The sequence below is a fragment of the Trachurus trachurus genome, assembly GCF_905171665.1.
Source record: "Trachurus trachurus genome assembly, chromosome: 1".
In the NCBI taxonomy this organism is placed as follows: Eukaryota; Metazoa; Chordata; class Actinopteri; order Carangiformes; family Carangidae; genus Trachurus; species Trachurus trachurus.
In genome coordinates, this window is record NC_139891.1 from 14,939,685 (window position 1) to 14,958,077 (window position 18,393).

General features: G+C 41.2%; 1 protein-coding gene across 1 annotated transcript; it reads right to left on the reverse strand.

Moving 5' to 3' along the window:
* Positions 1 to 408: 408 nt before the first annotated feature.
* On the reverse strand, positions 409 to 12,940 carry ldlrb (low density lipoprotein receptor b). The gene is made up of 18 exons (XM_083984564.1): positions 12,693 to 12,940; positions 7,883 to 8,008; positions 7,327 to 7,449; positions 6,665 to 7,042; positions 6,228 to 6,350; positions 5,965 to 6,084; positions 5,570 to 5,692; positions 5,272 to 5,400; positions 4,971 to 5,142; positions 4,521 to 4,748; positions 4,256 to 4,374; positions 3,987 to 4,126; positions 3,464 to 3,605; positions 3,207 to 3,359; positions 2,924 to 3,121; positions 2,338 to 2,412; positions 2,069 to 2,229; positions 409 to 1,953 (listed from the first exon to the last, which is right to left on the reverse strand). The coding sequence occupies exons 1-18, from the start codon at positions 12,772 to 12,774 to the stop codon at positions 1,915 to 1,917; spliced, it is 2,631 nt and encodes an 876-aa protein (XP_083840690.1). The 5' UTR covers positions 12,775 to 12,940; the 3' UTR covers positions 409 to 1,914.
* Positions 12,941 to 18,393: the final 5,453 nt, after the last annotated feature.

The window sequence follows — 18,393 nt, forward strand, 5'->3', positions numbered from 1 at the left end:
ACACTCAAGAATGAAAAATCAGCTTTTTAGACAAAAGGCCGAGGAAGGACAAGAGTCTGATTATGATTAGTTAAAACGCTTGTGGACTCTGTGTGCAAGTTTGTATTGTATTGTAGATGGATAGCCTACTGGGACAGTGGTTTCTAGGCAACAAAAGAATAAACAGGTTTCAGACATTCATTGTGCACTGTCTTAATTGGGTTTGCCAGTGGAGAGCGCAGTAACAACATCAATATCTAAAATCAGTTTGAATCTCATGCTCTAATCTAATAATCAGGATTGGATTGGATGAGACTTTAGCTGCTGTACAAGAAATGCATAACTGAGACTTAGACCATCGGATGTTGTTTTCTTTTTAGTCTGCACAGATGCAAACTGACCGACATCAATGTAAGAAACAGGCAAATATGTTTTTCTTCTTTTATTAAAAAAAGACCAACAAGGCCAAAAATTAACAAAGCAATATATATGGAGCTGCTGTGCATAAATCCTAAAGTTCTGTACATCCAAGTAGCCGTGACAGAGAACATCGTCCTCTGTAGACTGTACATAGCAAGAGAAAGGCAGTAGCAAAATAAATTATTTGATTTAACACTGAGAAAGAAGTGGTGTGAGGAACAAAGAGAGTTTCTTCAGCATTTTTCAGTAACATATAGTGCACAGTCAAACATATAATCACAGCCCTGCAGCAGGGGGCTCGTACAGGATGTCGTACACACCAAAGTGAGCAGGTGTCCGAAGGTTTTACTGAACATAAGTTAAATAAGGGCTGTACAATGTAAAGGTTAAACTGGCCTAGATGGAACAAACACAATTAATATGTACGGTATGTATTTACAGCCAGATGACAACAACCAAAAACCTTTTCTCATAAATAAATAAAAGAATCATACATATTTACAATATTTTTGATTAACATTTTCAGATGTAAAAAGGAAACACCAGAATTAACTTAAGAGTGTTTTACAAAATATTTACAGAAATTATTTACAGTGTTACGATTTACAATACAATCATCTTTTACTTCAACTATCTTCATTTAAAAAACATTTTCTTCATTTTGGTTGACTTCAGAAAACTCAGCAGCTTCACCATTCACAATATAAACATCTGTAACATAAGCGCACTGATTTAAATGTGGTTTACGTTTAAGAGATATCATAAGGAGTGATAGAGTAGACATATGCCTTTGATATGGGAGCCAACAAAATGTGCAAAGCCGTATCCAGGCGAAGAGAAGGCCACAGTATATTGTAATGGAGGCCCTCACTGCCTGGGGGTATAGCACTATGGCATTACCTAGCCTACCACAGGGACTGGTTTGGAAGGTACTGGGGTCAGAAAGGCATTTACTGTACGCACATCCCATAAACTTCATGAAACCACCACAGTGTGGATGGAAGGCACACATGCATGTTAAGACAATATAGGTCAGGCTTTTCAAGTTAAACTCACTGGACAAAGATTGTGATTTATGTGTATTTTGGTACCCAACACACTGAGGTGATGTGTTGGTGGCAAAGAAAGACATCTCTAGCTTCTTAAATAACAGTATGCTGAGCTAGACTGTTTTAACCTAGCCTCAACATGATATTCTGAGACCATACATTAGTCCTTCACTTTGAAATCATTTTGTGGTTCGACTAAATGGCTTCCTGTAGTTATGCTCCATTTTGTCATACGTTTCTTTCTAAATAACTCTCTAAGATCTTTTTTTTTTTCTTCTTTCAGGCTTTTTTCAGACTTGGACGGCACAGTGCTGAGGTCAGAAACATAAGCCACAAAATGAGGTCACTGGGTGAAGGAAGGGGCTGTTGAGTAGCAGCAGCAGGAAAAATGGCATTTGTTGCTTCATGTTTGCATCAGGGGGGAAAATTACTTTAAATAAAGCTAGTGTCTCCTTCATTTTTTGGTTCAGGCAATATCCATGTCGTCCATACTCAGCATTTGCCTCTGTAAGAAAAAAAGTAACAGTGAGTAAGCAAAACTGTGAAAGAACACCATTTATTATTTTCAGAGGCAACATCTAATGATAAATGGTCAAGTGGCAGAAATGAAATGAGGATACCTGAGGATAAACGTAGCCGTCAGAGCTGGTCCTGCAGATGTGTACCTCGTCCTCTGTGGTTTTCTGGTACACTGGATTGTCGAAGTGGATGGTGTTAGTGTTCTTCAGGCGCCAGTGTCTCCATAGCAACACAGCACCAAACACCAGCAGGGAGATGAGCACTGCAGAGCAGGAGAAGAGTTGAAGGTCAATTAAAGATTGTAGTTGATTACACAGGACAGGCTTGTGCTCAAGAGTGTTTGACAGGAGAGCTGAGGTGCTGAACTTACTTATGGGCAACACGATGTACAGAGCAGCAGGGTGGGATGACGGAGCTTCTGCAGGCACTGCTGCCAATCTGTTACCTGAAAAAGAAAAGGACACACTGTTTAGCCTACTTGGTGTAATTCCTCAATGTTAGATCAGAGGATCAAAACCACTCTTGTTTTTTGTGTGGTAAATTCTACTGTGGACAGTCAGCTTAGTTTAGCAAGCTGTGAGCAGAGACTCCACAATGCCGTTGTGCCCAAACAAGAAATATGTCTCACTAGAGTCACTTTCCCTTCAAAAACACAACGTTGATTTTACATTTTAATTAGTGGATAAAATAAATGAGGTAATTTGTGTTCACTGATGAGCTTTAGAAATTCTAGAAGGTGGACTTTGTTTCTTTTGGACTGAGTTTTCCCTGATGCTAAGCTACGCTGACTGCTAGCTGTAGGCCTATGGCTTAATATTTACTGCAGATACACGGAAGAGTTATTATTTTTTCAATTAACTCTTAGCAAATGTTATTTTCCTAAATGTTTACACTCCTTTCGCAACATTAATAGCCTATGTCAGGGCACAGTAGAAAGTGAGTTTCTGTAGGCCTACCTTGACCAGTGGCGGCAGGCTGGTGCGTGCTCTGTGTGGCCTGGGTGGATGAGGTAGGTGTCAGGTTTTTGGTAGCTCTGGTGGTGGTGGTTGTAGTTGTGGTAGAGGCAGGTTGCCTGGATGTTGTGGGCTTGGGTGAAGCTTTGGGTGGGAGTGGTGTACTCATTTTGTCTTCCACAGGAGGAGCAGCTGAGCTCGCTGGAAGAACATTTTATAGTCATTGTAGCGATTCCGTGGTGATTTTCAGTTTATTGTTATAAAGCTTTGAGGAGGGAACATTTACCTGTCACACATTTCCTCATGTCAGCTCCCATGGTCTTGTCATCAGGACAGGCACAGGTGTATTTAGGAGAGTGCTCATTGATGCGCGGGGCAGGGAGGCAAAGAAACTCGCAACCTCCATTTATGCTGTTTCTCTCCCTGCACCAGTTGGTACCTAAATGAGAGAAAAGTGGATACAATAAGCTATAGAAAACATTATCCTCCAGAGTTTGTTTTTTGATATGATAACTCCCTGATCTGATCATGTGTCTAGCCTACCGTTGTTCTGTTTGAGGTTGTGGTACACTATGATGTCCTCTGGCTGGTTCAGGTCTTTTGCCAGCTCGGTGATATCCTTTCCTGTCAGACGGTTGGCGCTGAAAACAGCGCGATTTTCCATGTCTGTCCAAAATACCTTTTCCTGTTTAAAAGGAAAGAGATGCAACTTGAGGAACTTCGAGGCAATTCCTGTAGGAGTTGCTCAAACACACACAGAATTCATTCTTAACGCTGATTAAGACTTATTGTCACTGATCTAATATTATAAGGATTATAGTGTAGGCTACACACAGCAGTTAAAGCTCTAGCTTTACACTGTAAAGCATTCAGCCAGATAATGATTGCATATGAACTGGATTATTAAAAAACAATGCTGAGGTACATTTAACAGAAATTCACATTATGATTACGTGTTAGGGTTAGGGTAAAGAGACATTTCATTTTCACATTCTTGTCACGGCAGTACCCAAAATACCTTCAATCCGCAGTGACAAAGCAGTGATAAATTTAGCTCATCACTAACCTCAAAGACGGTCAGAGAGATGGGGTGAGCGAGCTTCTCTACGTTGTAAATGAGACTGTGTCGTGTTCCTCCATTCACGTCGATGCTGGAGAGCGTGTGCATCTTAGAGTCCACCCAGTACAGGCGTTGGTTGACCATGTCTGCCCGGTAAGAGACACAGAGAGATTTGACTGGTTAATATGGCTAATGTGTGGTTAATATGTGTTCATTATACAGTTTGAATTGAAATTACTGGGTTCCACTGAATGCATTTATACATTTCTGCTTACCTAGGGTGAGGCCATTGGGCCACAAAATGTTGTCTGTCACCAAGGCAACACGATCTGCCCCATTCAGCCCACTCCTCTCTATCTTAGCCTCCTCACCCCAGTCTGTCCAGTACATATAGCTAAACACAACACAAACACAAACACAAAACAATCAATAAAACACTGTAGTCACAAATAACACTGTGAATAATCAAGAAGAAAAATTGAGTTATCAAAGTTGAGACATCTGTTCCACATCTGCAACTTGACAAAATCTTTCTCTTACTTGCTTACGGGGTCTACCACGATGGCTCTCGGCTTGTCCAGGTTTTCTGCGATGAGGGTCTTTCTCTTGCTGCCATCTGTTGTTGCCACGGAGATAGTCTTTAAAGTCCTGTCAGTCCAGTAAATGTTGCCATGGACCCAATCGACCGCCATGCCCTCTGGGGTCTCGATCCCACTATCAATCACTACGGTGTGTTGAGAGGAGTCGCCGGCCACGTCGATCTTGCAGCTGTCAGGAAGGAGACAAGAGTGAAGAGATTCACTTAAGAGAGATATTGCTTAATCTCCAGCCCAGTATACATCACAGTCTGTCACTCCCAACAGAGTAATCTATATCTATCTGGCATCTAGATGAAGGCAGTGCAGAATTACAGACACAGGATTTGTGTTGCAGCACAAGTCTAAAAGAAAGATGCCACAAAGTACTCCCCACACAGAAAGTTTTTCTAACCTGAAGATTTTCTTCAGAGACAGGTCAGACCAGAAGATCATCTTGTTTGGCATATCCATGTCCAGAGCCAAAGCACTCTTCAGCTGTGGGATCACAGGGACGTACTCACTCCTGTCCACTGTCATCTTCCTCACCTCATGTTTGTTGGTGAAGTACAGGGTGGGTATGGAGCCTGGAGGACGGGAGCCAGAAGAGAAGGGTGTTCAGACAGGACTTCACATCTCAAGAGGTCACAGAGTCTGTAACTTTTCTCTCTTCAAAGTAAATATTTAGCAGAGACAGGTTTTCTTCCTAACAGTACCTGATACAGCCTTGCATGACTTGGTCACGGTGTCGATCTCATAGCCACTCTTGCAGTCACATTTGTAAGTTCCCGGCAGGTTGATGCAGACCTGACTGCAAATGTCCGGATCAGCGCATTCATCAATGTCTGAAAGTGGAGTTATACAAAGTCAAGCAGTTAGAAAACTGGGACCTTTTCCTACAAAGTCATGTATCTAATGAGGTGTTCCTGAAAAATATGTCCATGACCCAAAACTGATCAAGGCCTATTTCTAAAATAGACTGAGACTAAATGTCAAATGACTCCCCCCTCTCACCTTCACATGTTCTCTTGTTCATCGCCAGGCTGAATCCAGCAGGGCAGGAGCAGTTGTAGCCAAGCTTCAGATCATTGCAGACGTGGGAGCAGCCACCATTGTCGGTAAAACATTCGTTTTTCCCTGTGGAGACGCAGATACACCGAGCTTTTCACATAGTATTCATGACAACCATTTTCCTAATGGTAGCTCAAACTGAATTGAACTCACTCATTCAAACCACAAACTATCTAGGCCAGTAGCTTGGCTTTAACTGGTCCAATCATCTTTTCCACTCTGTGATGTGGTTTTCCTCTCTGAGCAGCAGTAGAGCTGACCTTATACACAACCTGATATACATCCCAATCTGAAGATTTTTGGCTCTTAGTTGGACAGTTAAATAACACTCTACTTACCACACTCATCAGGTTCATCTGACGAGTCCCTGCAGTCTTTCTGCACGTCACACACCTTTGCCATGCTGATACACTCCCCGCTGCCACATTTGAACTTGGTCGGACCTTCACATACATTCTCTGTGTGGGAGAACATAGGAGTATGGATTTATTTGTGATCTAATGATATGAAACTGCCGCGCAAAGACATGAAGACCACGGGCCTTAAGACGTGCTTTATGACATATTAGCTTCAGCATTAAAATGTGAGGGTGAAGAGTTACCTATGTGACAGCCAATCTCATCACTGAGGTCTCTGCAGTCAGCCTTATTGTCACACTGGAGGCTGCCATGGATACAAGTGCCGTCAATGCACTGGAATTCATCTGGACGACAACTAGGACGACCTACAAAAAGAAGATAAATTAGTCAAGAAAAGGACGGAGAGAGAAAGGGAGAGTAATGGGAAGAGTGAGAAGAAAATTATTTATTGTGGATGTGGTGTCAGTATTGATGATACTGAGTGTGTGCAGCTGGCTCTGCAGGACAACAGGTGATTATGTATGCTCAAACGTGAATAGGCTACATCTGTCAGGCTGGGGTTTATATAAAAAGAACCCAGAGTGAATGAGTCAGAAGATTTATTAGAGGAGAACAGGTTTGCAGAAGAGAAGATGGATGGAACAACAGCAACAAAAAAATCCTAAGAAAACCAACTCACTGCAATTAACCTCGTCTGATCCATCCCCACAGTCTTTTCCTTCATCACACCTCCAGCTGCTGTGGATGCACTCCCCATCAGCACACTGAAACTCGTTGCTGGAGCAAGTTGCAGGCTTTTTGCCTGGCTTCTCTCCTGCACAGGTCTGTGGCCACTCATCGGACCCGTCGGCGCAGTCCGGGTCTCCATCGCAGCGCCACAGGGCCGGCACACACACTGAGTTGTTGCACTGGAAGGACAGAGCGCTGCATTTGGGTTTGGAGCATGAAGCCTCATCTGAGCCATCTGAGCAGTCACTGTCGTCGTCACAGACGAAGGTGCTGGATATGCACTGGCCATTGGCACAACGAAATTCTCCAGTTTTGCACTCCTTGGCCGCTATGGTCATTCAGTGGGAGAAAAGAGAGGTGTGATTTATTGTCAAAACCAGTATAAACCAATAAAGTTTATTTTATCTTAACTTGAACAAAATTGATTTCTGTAGGACACTTTATCTCGAAATGTAAAATCAGAGTTACATCTTTTCCCAAATATTAGGATGAACAGTTTAAACCTCTTTGTATTTGTCTTATAATACAATATAATGCTGTATATCCTGTTCTTATTGTTGTGTATAAATTGTTCACTGTAACTGATGACGTGAAGAAATGTGTAAAACGTACTGCAGTTCTTCTCATCAGCCCCATTGTTGCACTCAGCTTTGCCGTCACAGTGCCAGCTTTTTGGTATGCACTGGTTCGTGGGAGGGCCACAGTTGTACTCTGTCTCCCGACACGTTTTGGTTGCTGAGGAAAGAGACAGGAAGCATGAGTCAAGTGATTTCATGTACATAGGAACACAGAGATAAGGCTTGCCAGCAGCCCAGTATATAAAAATGAAGAATCATTAACCTCGGAAAGCTACTGTTCCAGAGTAGTTTTGCTAATTTGTCTGTGATTTTATCACATCTAATCAGTTTATCAGTCAATTAACATTTGATTTCCATTATGAAGCAAAACTACAAAACAATATGCTAGTTGCATTATCACATTATGATAAACTGAATATATTTGTTTTTTTGAATGGTTGTTGAGAGTGTTTTCCACTACTTTCTGACATTTTGCAGAAATTATTTTGATTAAGCAAGAGTATAACTGTCAATTTAAACACAATGAATATACACATTAGTTGGAGCCTAATCCCCTACAGTCAGAGGTCCTCAGTGATAAAATAATGTACCGCATGTTGCAGGCAGTTCATCAGTTCCATCACCACAATCGTCCGTTCCATCACAAATCCACCTTTGGGTCACACATCTCCCATTTCCGCATTTAAACTGGGTGGAGCTGCATGTATATGCTGCATCTGTGAATGACAAACACAAGAGTGTATTCAGTGTGACATGAGAAAAAACTCACACCTTCATTTACATTTCACATCACAAGAGCTGTTCTTATCACCATTTACTGCTCAGTTTACATTGTGCGGCTTGTGACCACCTCTCAGTTCGTGAGCTTGTGTCACCAATAAGAACAAATAACCTGGAAGGTTAATATTTAGCTGAAAATTACAGACAGGACAAAACAAACCCTGAAGGCCACTGAAATTCCACTGAAAGTGACAACAGTGAAAACCACACCTTTTTTAGTCTTTGCTTAACTCAGGGGAATTACCAAATTAGTAAGATAACGACACTGTGTGGTTCCCAAGACATGACATAATAGGATTTTTGACAAATCTTTGACAGAAGGAGGTTCTCTCTGGTGGGAACAAAAAAAGGTTCCCACAAGTTTTTTTTATATTGACCGATGACACACACATGCACCCACAAGTTCATAATTGAAAAACAAATAATGAGAAAGAGAAAAATCAAAACGTTAAAAAACTGAAATAAAATGGGCAATAACATAAAACACCTTTAAATGTACAAAATTATCAATTTAAATTAATAATGCAGCTGCTGCTCATTGGCCTAGTATCATTAAATGTTCATTTCCTTGACCAATTTTGTGTGTGTGTGTGTGTGTGTGTGTGTGTGTGTGTGTGTGTGTGTGTGTGTGTGTGTGTGTGTGTGTGTGTGTTTTGTTATCTGCTAATGTTCTCAACCAGTGTGACTGGAATGAAAAAGAACAAGATGAACCAAAGCATCCCTGTTACTCACTGGTGTGACACGTTTCAGGTATGGGACGGGGCTCACACACCTCTTACTGTCATACAGGTGGCAAGTGCTTCACTACTCAGTTTGAGTTTGAAGTTGTGCGACCTTAAATTAACCCTGGTTTATTTTGAGCTCTGAGGTCTCGCCCCTGAGACGATCACGCCTCAGTGAACATGCCAGTCGAAGCAAAGAGGGTATCGGCATCGAGGAACATGTGAAACTAACACAGAGCCTTCGCACTCCTGAGCGAGTATGCGTCTGATCCTTCATCACCTCTGCACCGTCTGTCTCCCCTGTGACCTGGAGGCTGGGGACAGTTCAGACTACCACTTTAAGACAATAGCGTGGGAGGAGTTGAACAATCACACCACCAGTTGCTGATTGGTCCCAGGGTGACATTCCTCATAAGAGCATCAGCATCAGTGACCGGCTCTCAGAGGCGGAGACTGTATAGACAAGGAAGTCTGAGTGATGACAGCTAAAAGAGAGAGCGAGTAAGTGCCGATCTGATCAATTACAACAAAATGAAAGTTTAGGAGATTGTAAAAGAAGGAGAGGATGATTTCTTAATATTTTCCACTAAGAGTTACTGTATCTCTCGCCATGAAAACAAAAAGAGAAGTTGAGAAGTTTCTCATCTTTGCTCATTCTTGTGGACATTAAGTTGTAGTGAGAGTTCACTGATTTCTTGGGAAACTTTTTCTGTTCTTTAGAAGCTCATCTTGTGTACATAGACCCACACTTTCAGGGAAACCATGAAACACACATAAATGCTCCCACACATGCCGGGGAAGACGGGGCGGGCAGCCAACAGGGGTTCCAGGAATAGAGTTTCCAAAGCACCGTCCATCTGTTCCTAAAGATATGCTGCGGCAAGTTAACAATTAAATGAGAAATAGTTTCTCTTCAACTCTAACTCATTTTACCTTTTCAAGATTTTCCACGTACATAGTACAACAAAGAAGAACCAAAAGTAGGTCAAACACTTGCACTTCCTGACCTTCAAACTCCCGACCCCGTCTCTGAGGATGGGAACTATAAACTATACGGATGTTTTCATTTTCCACTGCTAATCTTCCCTACCGCTTCCACATATGGGTCATGAGCCTCCCAGGAATACTGTAAGGAGGAGTTTTTGAATTCTTTGCAGTCAGTTCTGTGGAAAAAAGTACAGGTTTAGCTTGGCTATTGAAGAAGATATCTTTGGTGAGGTATTGAAAAGCCCCAAATATCTACATCTACTTCATTTTCAGGACAACAAGCGTAAGCAAATAGGTTACTTTAGTGATCCAATTTAGCACTTTTATTTACTATTTTTTGGTTGTGCTCGAATGGGGTCACATTGGCCACTATAATACTGTTTTTTCACATCTAAAAAAAACTTGCAAATGTCTGGCACAGGTTGTGAAAGCCAAGGTCAAACATCATCACAATCATCATTGCAACCTAGTTTGAACAGAGAAAGAGACCATGTGGTACTAAACCACAAACTGCAGGTACTGTAGATGGCAAACTGTGTGTGCAGTACATCCGTTGCTTCTGCAGAGAAACAGAATCTCTCAGATGCTATTTATACACACACTTGAACCTGACAAATTAGAAAACGGTGCAGTCCAAACAGCACCATGTAAGGTCATTTGAATATTACCTCAAACACGCACCAGACACACTGCTAAGATTCATTACTATGTTTGTTGTATGTAAGAGTGATACTTGTTTGAGAGCAGGCACTGGCCGAATGAATAGCAGATAGTCACAAGAATTTAGACAAGTCGTCATCACAGTGCTCACAGGACAACAATCATCCTTTGTAGTGACATGTGACTTTGTTCACAAACAATGCCTTCCTGTCTTTTTATGGCACACACATGGAATCCACACATCCCACAAACCTTCATAAAGCGAGAAGAGGTGTGTTTATTGACTCAACCAAACCTCCAGCAGTTAATAAATAACTCAGATGTTGAGTATCATGGGGACCAAACAGCACTGACTTCTGCTTTGGATCCAGGTTTGTGCTGGTTCAGTACTGAGTTCAAAGTGGCTGCTGGGAAATAAAATAATTCTGCTGTAATGTGGCCAAATTCAGTTTGATTCCCACATGCCAAGGACCTTTCTAACCAAATCATTGGGCCTAGACAGTTAGAGCAGACTTCAGACTTGAGGATGAGGTTTACATTTGCAGACAAATGAAACTGCTGCACATTTCCTCTGTGGTTTTCACTTTCTTACCTGCAAGTATACGTATATGTTTGACTATCTAGTGTTCAAATGTGTGAGCGATGCAGCATTGATGGATGAAACTCCACTGTGTCTGTCTTTGTGAGTCACCACAGTTCAAGTCCAGGAAAAAAATACAGGGCTTTTTTTTTTTTTAAACTCCTCTCCAGCAGTGCATGTCTATGCCTCATTGCTGGAGTATGTTAAACACAAAGTGAATACATTAAACAAACCAGAGCAAGATCTTGAAATGAAGAGACGGAAAGAATGTGGTTATTTCCCTCTAACACAGAACACCCACTCTCACATGAAGTAGATCTGATGACTCGAAGTGAGCACCAGAAACTGGAAAAACTCAAGTTTTAATCTAAAAAACTCCCGGGGGGAGAGCAGAGATTACTGTGGGATTACTGGAGCAGCTAGCAGAATGGGGCAGCAGCCAGGTTAATTCTCAGCACATTGTTGACCTTAAGGGGCATTAGGTTCACCCCTTCTCCAACTGTGGATTCACAATCAAAATAAATGACTAATTTAGGTAGGTAGCTGGTTTCTTTTTGCTTCATGTTATTCTTAATTTCCATACTCTATGAGCAAAACATTCTCCTGTAGCAGTGGTTAGTCCTGACTAAGTATAGTACAACCATATACAGAGAGACAGTGTGTGGTTTTCTTTTTATCCTCTCCCACCCTCATTCTTCCTGTAAAGCATGTTTAAAATGTGCTTAAAGTCAAAGGGGAATATTGGCTTTTTTTGCTTTCATGTGGCAAATATGTGATGTAGTATGTAAATATACACAGAAATGTCCATTAATCCATTTACTCCATACAAGTATAATCCTCAGAGGCTATTTTCTGTGGCATGACGTCCCAGCTACTGTATGTGTGGTGGTATACTGTATTACTGTCCAGTGGTTAAGTTGCCAAAGGGAGGATGTACTACACACACACACACACACACAGAGAGAGAGAGAGAGAGAGAGAGAGAGAGAGAGAGAGAGAGAGAGAGACTGTTGTGAGTATTACAGTTAGTATTACAAATTTAGGGCAGCTACTAATGAAATTGGGAAATGCAGAATTTCCCGCACCACACTGAGCGTGCTGCAGAGAGGATGCCAAAACGGCGGTGGTGTTGAAGCCGCACCCTTTGTCGTTGACAACCGCCGCGCTCTGTGTCTGAAACCTGACACCGGCCGGCGACGCGGCGAACATGATTGGCTGATCGGCTGTTTTCTAAAAGCGACACGGAACCAATCAAAGCGCGGTGCGTGAATTCCATTCATATGTTAAAATTGTAAACTGTGAAGTTATCAACGATCTTATTTGATTATACATTTACCCTATCGTGGTTATTACAGTCACATTAGTTTACGGAAGGACCTGTAGCCGAATTTAGAGTGAACACACTCGGAGCAGCTCTGTCCTCTGGTCATTGCGAGCGCAATAGCCTGGTGGACACATTTAAATGTGTAACATATAGGACGACTAGCAAAAAAAAATAATAGCAAGTGCAATCAGTAATTCCCAGTGAGCACAAGGGATGAACAAGTATACATGGATTGAACTTGATATTCTTATGCACTATATCACAATAAATGAGCCGCACTAACTTCGAGACGCTGCAGCATCCCTGTGCGGTAGGGACGGTACTTGCCGGGAGGTTTCATTTCTTACCTGCTTTAGGCGAACAATGAATCAGCATCAGCACACAGCAACATGTGGACAGTCCGGCAAGTCCCCTCCACATCCCAAACATGTCCTGTCCTCTTTATTTGTCCTTATTTGACCTGAGTAAAAGCCACCCTGGTGTGAGCGCAGGTCTGGAGGAGAGGGAGAGTTCAACGCAGGATCTGTGCGTAACAGGGTCTGGTTCAGATGGGGTGGACAGACAGCAGAACCACGAGGCGGCCGTGCGTAAAAGGCGAGTGCCAGCCAAATATTATGGGGCCTGAGTCACATCTGACCATTTTCTATGAGGCTGACAGGAGGGCGGGGCCACAGCAGTGGTGTGATGTTTGAAATTAGACGTGTGCACTGAAGGGGGAGGAGCCATAATGTTGAGATGGTGCGTGTGTGTGTGTGTGTGTGTGTGTGTGTGTGTGTGTGTGTGTGTGTGGGTGTGTGTGTGTGTGTGTGTGTGTGTGTGTGTGTGTGTGTGTGTGTGTGTGTGTGTCTTTTTCCGTCACCCCTCATCCATTTCTCCATCCTTCTTTTCCTTCTAAACCAGTTTGCTCTCTCTCTCTCTCTCTCTCTCTCTCTCTCTCTCTCTCTCTCTCTGTGTGTGTGTGTGTGTGTGTAAGGTAGAATGAATGAAAGGAAGAGGAAATGGACAGGAAGAATTAACAAAGGCAGCTAACATCTGATGACAGTGCAAATCTCCAGAGGAAAGAGCAGTTTTTCTATTAACTTTTATAGATGAGACAATGTCATGAAACTTCAGTCACACCACACAGTGGGGATGACTTCAATCATTTTACTCATGTGAGACCACATGTGAGTAAACACAGGGAGTTCACTGCAGTAAACTACAGGGTGAAGCTTTGTTTCCCAGATGAGGGGGAGGCAGATCTCTCCCCAGCTGCTGCCACACTCACACACAGAAACTCTTCCCATATTGTTTTTCACAGAGTTTATTACTATGATTAAAATTATGATTATGGTAACTGCAATGTACAGGACATAGGGTCAACATTTGGTTTTTCTTAAACTAAAAGGTGCAAACAAAAAATATAAGTAAAGAAAAGACTATGAAAAAGTAATGGTAGTAGAACTAGTAGTAGTAATATTAATAGTATACATATACAATAAGTGATTATCATTTGAATTTACACTGGTTTTAACACCAGTTTTAATATACTGTCATGTATGATGTGGCTCCACATATGGGCGCACATAAGCCATTATTGTTGGGGAAATTATTAAGTTCTCAAAACTAAATCATAGTCTGTTATAAATGTTTATATACTGTTTATAAACTTAAATTCACACTACACACTGAGAGATACTTCTTCATGCATTTTCAGTGTAAAAGATGACAAAAACTCCACAGCCCACCTGTGTCAAAATATATCCTAGTTTATTTGACGACATTATGTGGACTCAGCACTTGAGTTAAACAAATCAAAAGGGTATTGGTTGTTATAATAGGATTTCCTCTTTGTCTTATATTAGCTCCCCATTGCAACTCAGTACAGACACAGAAAGGGGAAAAACAAACATTCTGACTCTCATTTATTCAAAGTGTGTTACTGTAGGTAGACATCTTTTTAATGGAAAACTATTTCAGTATGTATAGACATGTGAGTAAAATATGTGAAGTTACTCTCCTGTGGGCCACATGTTTAGAAAATCGAAGATAAAAGCCCAGCAGTATTTTTCACTGAATCTACTGATGCTGCATCTAAACTGATAGTGAAAAGTCAGAATGTTTCTTTAGCTTGATGCCTGAGTATTGCAGTAAACAGAGCGTGTCCAAGTGTAAAACTGTAGATTTGTCTGTATCCACAGTCTCCGCACTCTTCAGTTCAGTTCAGTTCAAGTTTATTTATATAGCACGTTTAAAAACAACCATTGTTGACCAAAGTGCTGTACAAGTCATATCAGACACATTATATTAAACACGTTCAGACTCAGATCCATACGCTCTTCTTTGGAAGCAAACAGCTCATTTGCAAAACAAAATAATGGAATTATAAATGATGCAAATAAGTCAATGAAATGTGATATCCCCGACTGCACTTCTAGTAGAACTGCAGCTCACAGGAACTTGTGGTAAGTTACTTGGAGGCAGATGCATTAGGTTGTGGACATCATTATTATTTTAGTATGTTTTCTCTCTGGGTGCTCCATTCTCTTCTTACCCCTCCCTTTATGGTGATTCATGTAACTCCCAAAAGATATAAAGAATCCAGTTCTGAACTATCTTATCTTGGAAAATTATTTTTTTTCCGACTTTCCCCGACACGTTGATGTTTGTGGATTGATCCGACTGTTTCACATGCAGAGTTCACTTTGTATCACCATGAAAATACTGAGGTGTTGTGACGTCACTGTGAGATGGAGAGAGAGTTTTGGTTTAGGAAACATGAATATGTTGCTATGTTTCACAAGGGCACCGTGTGTGTGTGTGTGTGTGCGCGCGTGCGTGCATGTGTGTGTGGAGAGAGAGAGGGGGAGGACCTTGGCTAAGGAATGAGCTGTGGGAGATATTCCTGGAATGTCGAAATAGCGGCTGGAGTACATATTCTACTACACCCACCATTACTACACAATTACACTGTTAACACACACTGAGGCCGGCTGCCGTGTGCATGTGTGTGGGCAAAGCACAGTAAGTTGTAGCAGCACCTATCATTCAATTTTGTACAACATCAACTTTGGTGACACCTGAAGACAGCAACAAGTGAATCATGTGTGACTCATTCAAATCCTGTCTGTGCTGCCAAACTTGTTTCCATTGTATTCTACATAAACTGTTGCCAATTAAGTTGGAATAATATATATATATATTGCCTCTTCTCATGAAATGATTGTGACAATGTGATTTATTCTTGATATATAAGTGTATATCTTCTCAAAACTGTATTGATCAAACTCTTTCAGACATATCACTGTGAAAATTAAACCACAATTAAACATTATAATAGGAATAAAAAAGGGTCTGAAAACAAAATTATTCAAACTTTATGGGCAACTGTGTACATGAGAGCTGCCCTGCCAAAGCTGGTAAATCCTCTCATATTCATAAGACATTTTGACTGATTGTTATCACAAGAGCAAAGGTGTCATTAATAATTAATATCAAACTGGTTCTGTGCCATTCTTACATGTTAATAAGCCATGACAGTGCATATTGAATAATAACACGCTTCTGAAACGAAATAAATATAACTTAATATTCAATTGTTTTATCACTTTAAAAAAAAAAACAATTTTATTATTTATATGGCCTATTGTGATGTGTCTTCAGTGAAAAGGGACAGCTATATCATTTTTAACCAAGTGTTTACCTCTTCTAACTAGTTGCAAAACATGAATGGATAAAAACAAACAATAGCTTCAGCAGGAAAAACAGCTTATGATTGTCAATGTGTCAAACATATTTCAAAATATCTGACTGCTCCTCTGTGCACCAATCATTGAGTGTGTACTCTGTTTGCTGTGTCCTAGCACTGTTTGGCTGCTTCATAATCAGAAGAAATTGCTGTGTTGTTATCATTCAGGATTATTTCTTATTTGAATTTATGAAAAAGTCAGATGCATAGGCAGAAATTCAGTGGTTTAGCGTCAGGCTAACTGATTAGCTTTTTAAATATATTCCTCTGTGAAAGAAACTCAACAGAATCAACAGTGCAAAAATCATGAACAAAATCATGAACCAGAGAATTTAGTGAGAGATGCAGGCTGACCAGACTAAATCACATGATACCAATTCACTGTTTTGTTGTTATCATACACTTGTCATGACAACTCCCCTCTACACCACACAGCACAAGATACAGTGACACACACACAAGAATGAATATGTGCACTACTTTATCTAATACTGACTGTGTGCACAGTGTGTGTCTGCGTGTATGCTTTCTGTCCAGTGTCTCAGGGCCAAAAGATATGATAAACCTGCACACACACACACACACACACACACACACACACACACACACACACACACACACACACACACGTAGATCTGAAGGACAGTTGTGATAGAAAGACTGCACTCACGAGGAACTTGCACACACACGCAGATCTGAAGGACAGTTGTTGGGATATAGAAACACTACACTCACACAAGGAAGGCACACACAAACTCCCTCTGTCTCTCTCTCTCTCACACACACTCTCACACACACTCTCACACACACTCTCACACACACTCTCACACACACACACACACACACACACACACACACACACACACACACACACACACACACACACACACACACACACACACACACACACACACACACACAGGTCATTCAGGCGTTTTTATGTCAAATGAACACTATTGTATCCTGTGTTGTTTTCCTGCAGTCGTCTCTGCTGCCTACAGATACAAATGTAACTTGAAGGAATGATAATATCAATTCTATCAAGGCACTAATCTGCAGATTTATAACTGAAATGCAGAAGTATAAAGGTCATCATGAAGTTAGCAAACTGAACTCTCTCCTTGCACTCGTTGAGGAACAAAATTCAGTTTACATTGAGCAGGAGTCACTAAAGAAGAAAAAGCAATGACCCCATACACCCACCATACTAGCAAAGGTCCAACAAGAATGGTTATTCATGTTGCCAGCACGATTCAGCATGTTGTTAGTGTATACTGTGATGGATGCGATCTCCAAAGGAACAGTGTAATTTTTTCAGCAATAGTTCTTCTGGTAAAAGTGAGTCTGCTGCCGTTGAAGTTGTGTGGTTTTGGGGAGTTCAGGAGCAGCAGCTTTGGCCCTCCCCCTCCACTGGAAGATGTTAACAGCTGGTTTCGAGTTGCTGGAGCAATCTAGGGTTTCCTAGAAATCAGGAAACCAAGTCCATCCCCCTTCCCCTTTTACTCCATAAGGAGCAAACACTTCAGCCTCCAACACAGACCTCCTCACTGTCGAGACTCTGTTGAAAGCCACACACATCTCGACATGTGCCAAGTTACCGGCCTCCAAATGCACACTGTACATTCAACATATTTCTTGCTGTGCCCACCAACCAACTTACAAGATAAACAGAAATGCAGGGGTTCCCCAAGATTGTTTATAAAATCTGGATAAAGAGCTTGTGTGTATTCATTTCTTTGCATGACCAATGGGATTACTCCCCTGGTTTCATGTTTACGTTGATTTCATACTGTATTTGATGATGTACGTTAAATTTGAGGGAGTGACCAAAGAAAAAATTAGGGTCAAGTTGGGGTAAAGAAATCCTTAAATGCTCCTATAGATACCTGAATGTACATTATAGTGTCATAGCTTTTGAATTTCTAAAGGTTTGGAAGAAAACTGTTATGTTTTTGAGGACAATAGGAGGTTTTAATAATCTTGTTTCAGCAAACACCACTGTGATGGTTTAGTTGTTAAAGTGTATGTTTTGTATTTACATGAGACCTCCTCCTAGTGGCCAAACGGAGGCATTACACTGATGACTAAAGATTGAGATGCTAGTTTGGATTATTTGAGGAATTTGAGGTATCTATTGTTCTCAAAACATTCAGATCGAATGTGCCAAGAGAAAAGTGCATGTAACCACATTAGTTTTAATAGACATCTAGAAATAGACACTAGTTTTCTGTTGGCTCCGACTGTCATGTAAATACACAAACAAATTAGTTTTGTTCAAATCACTGTTCTGTTCATTATTCATGAATATGTGGTTAACTAAC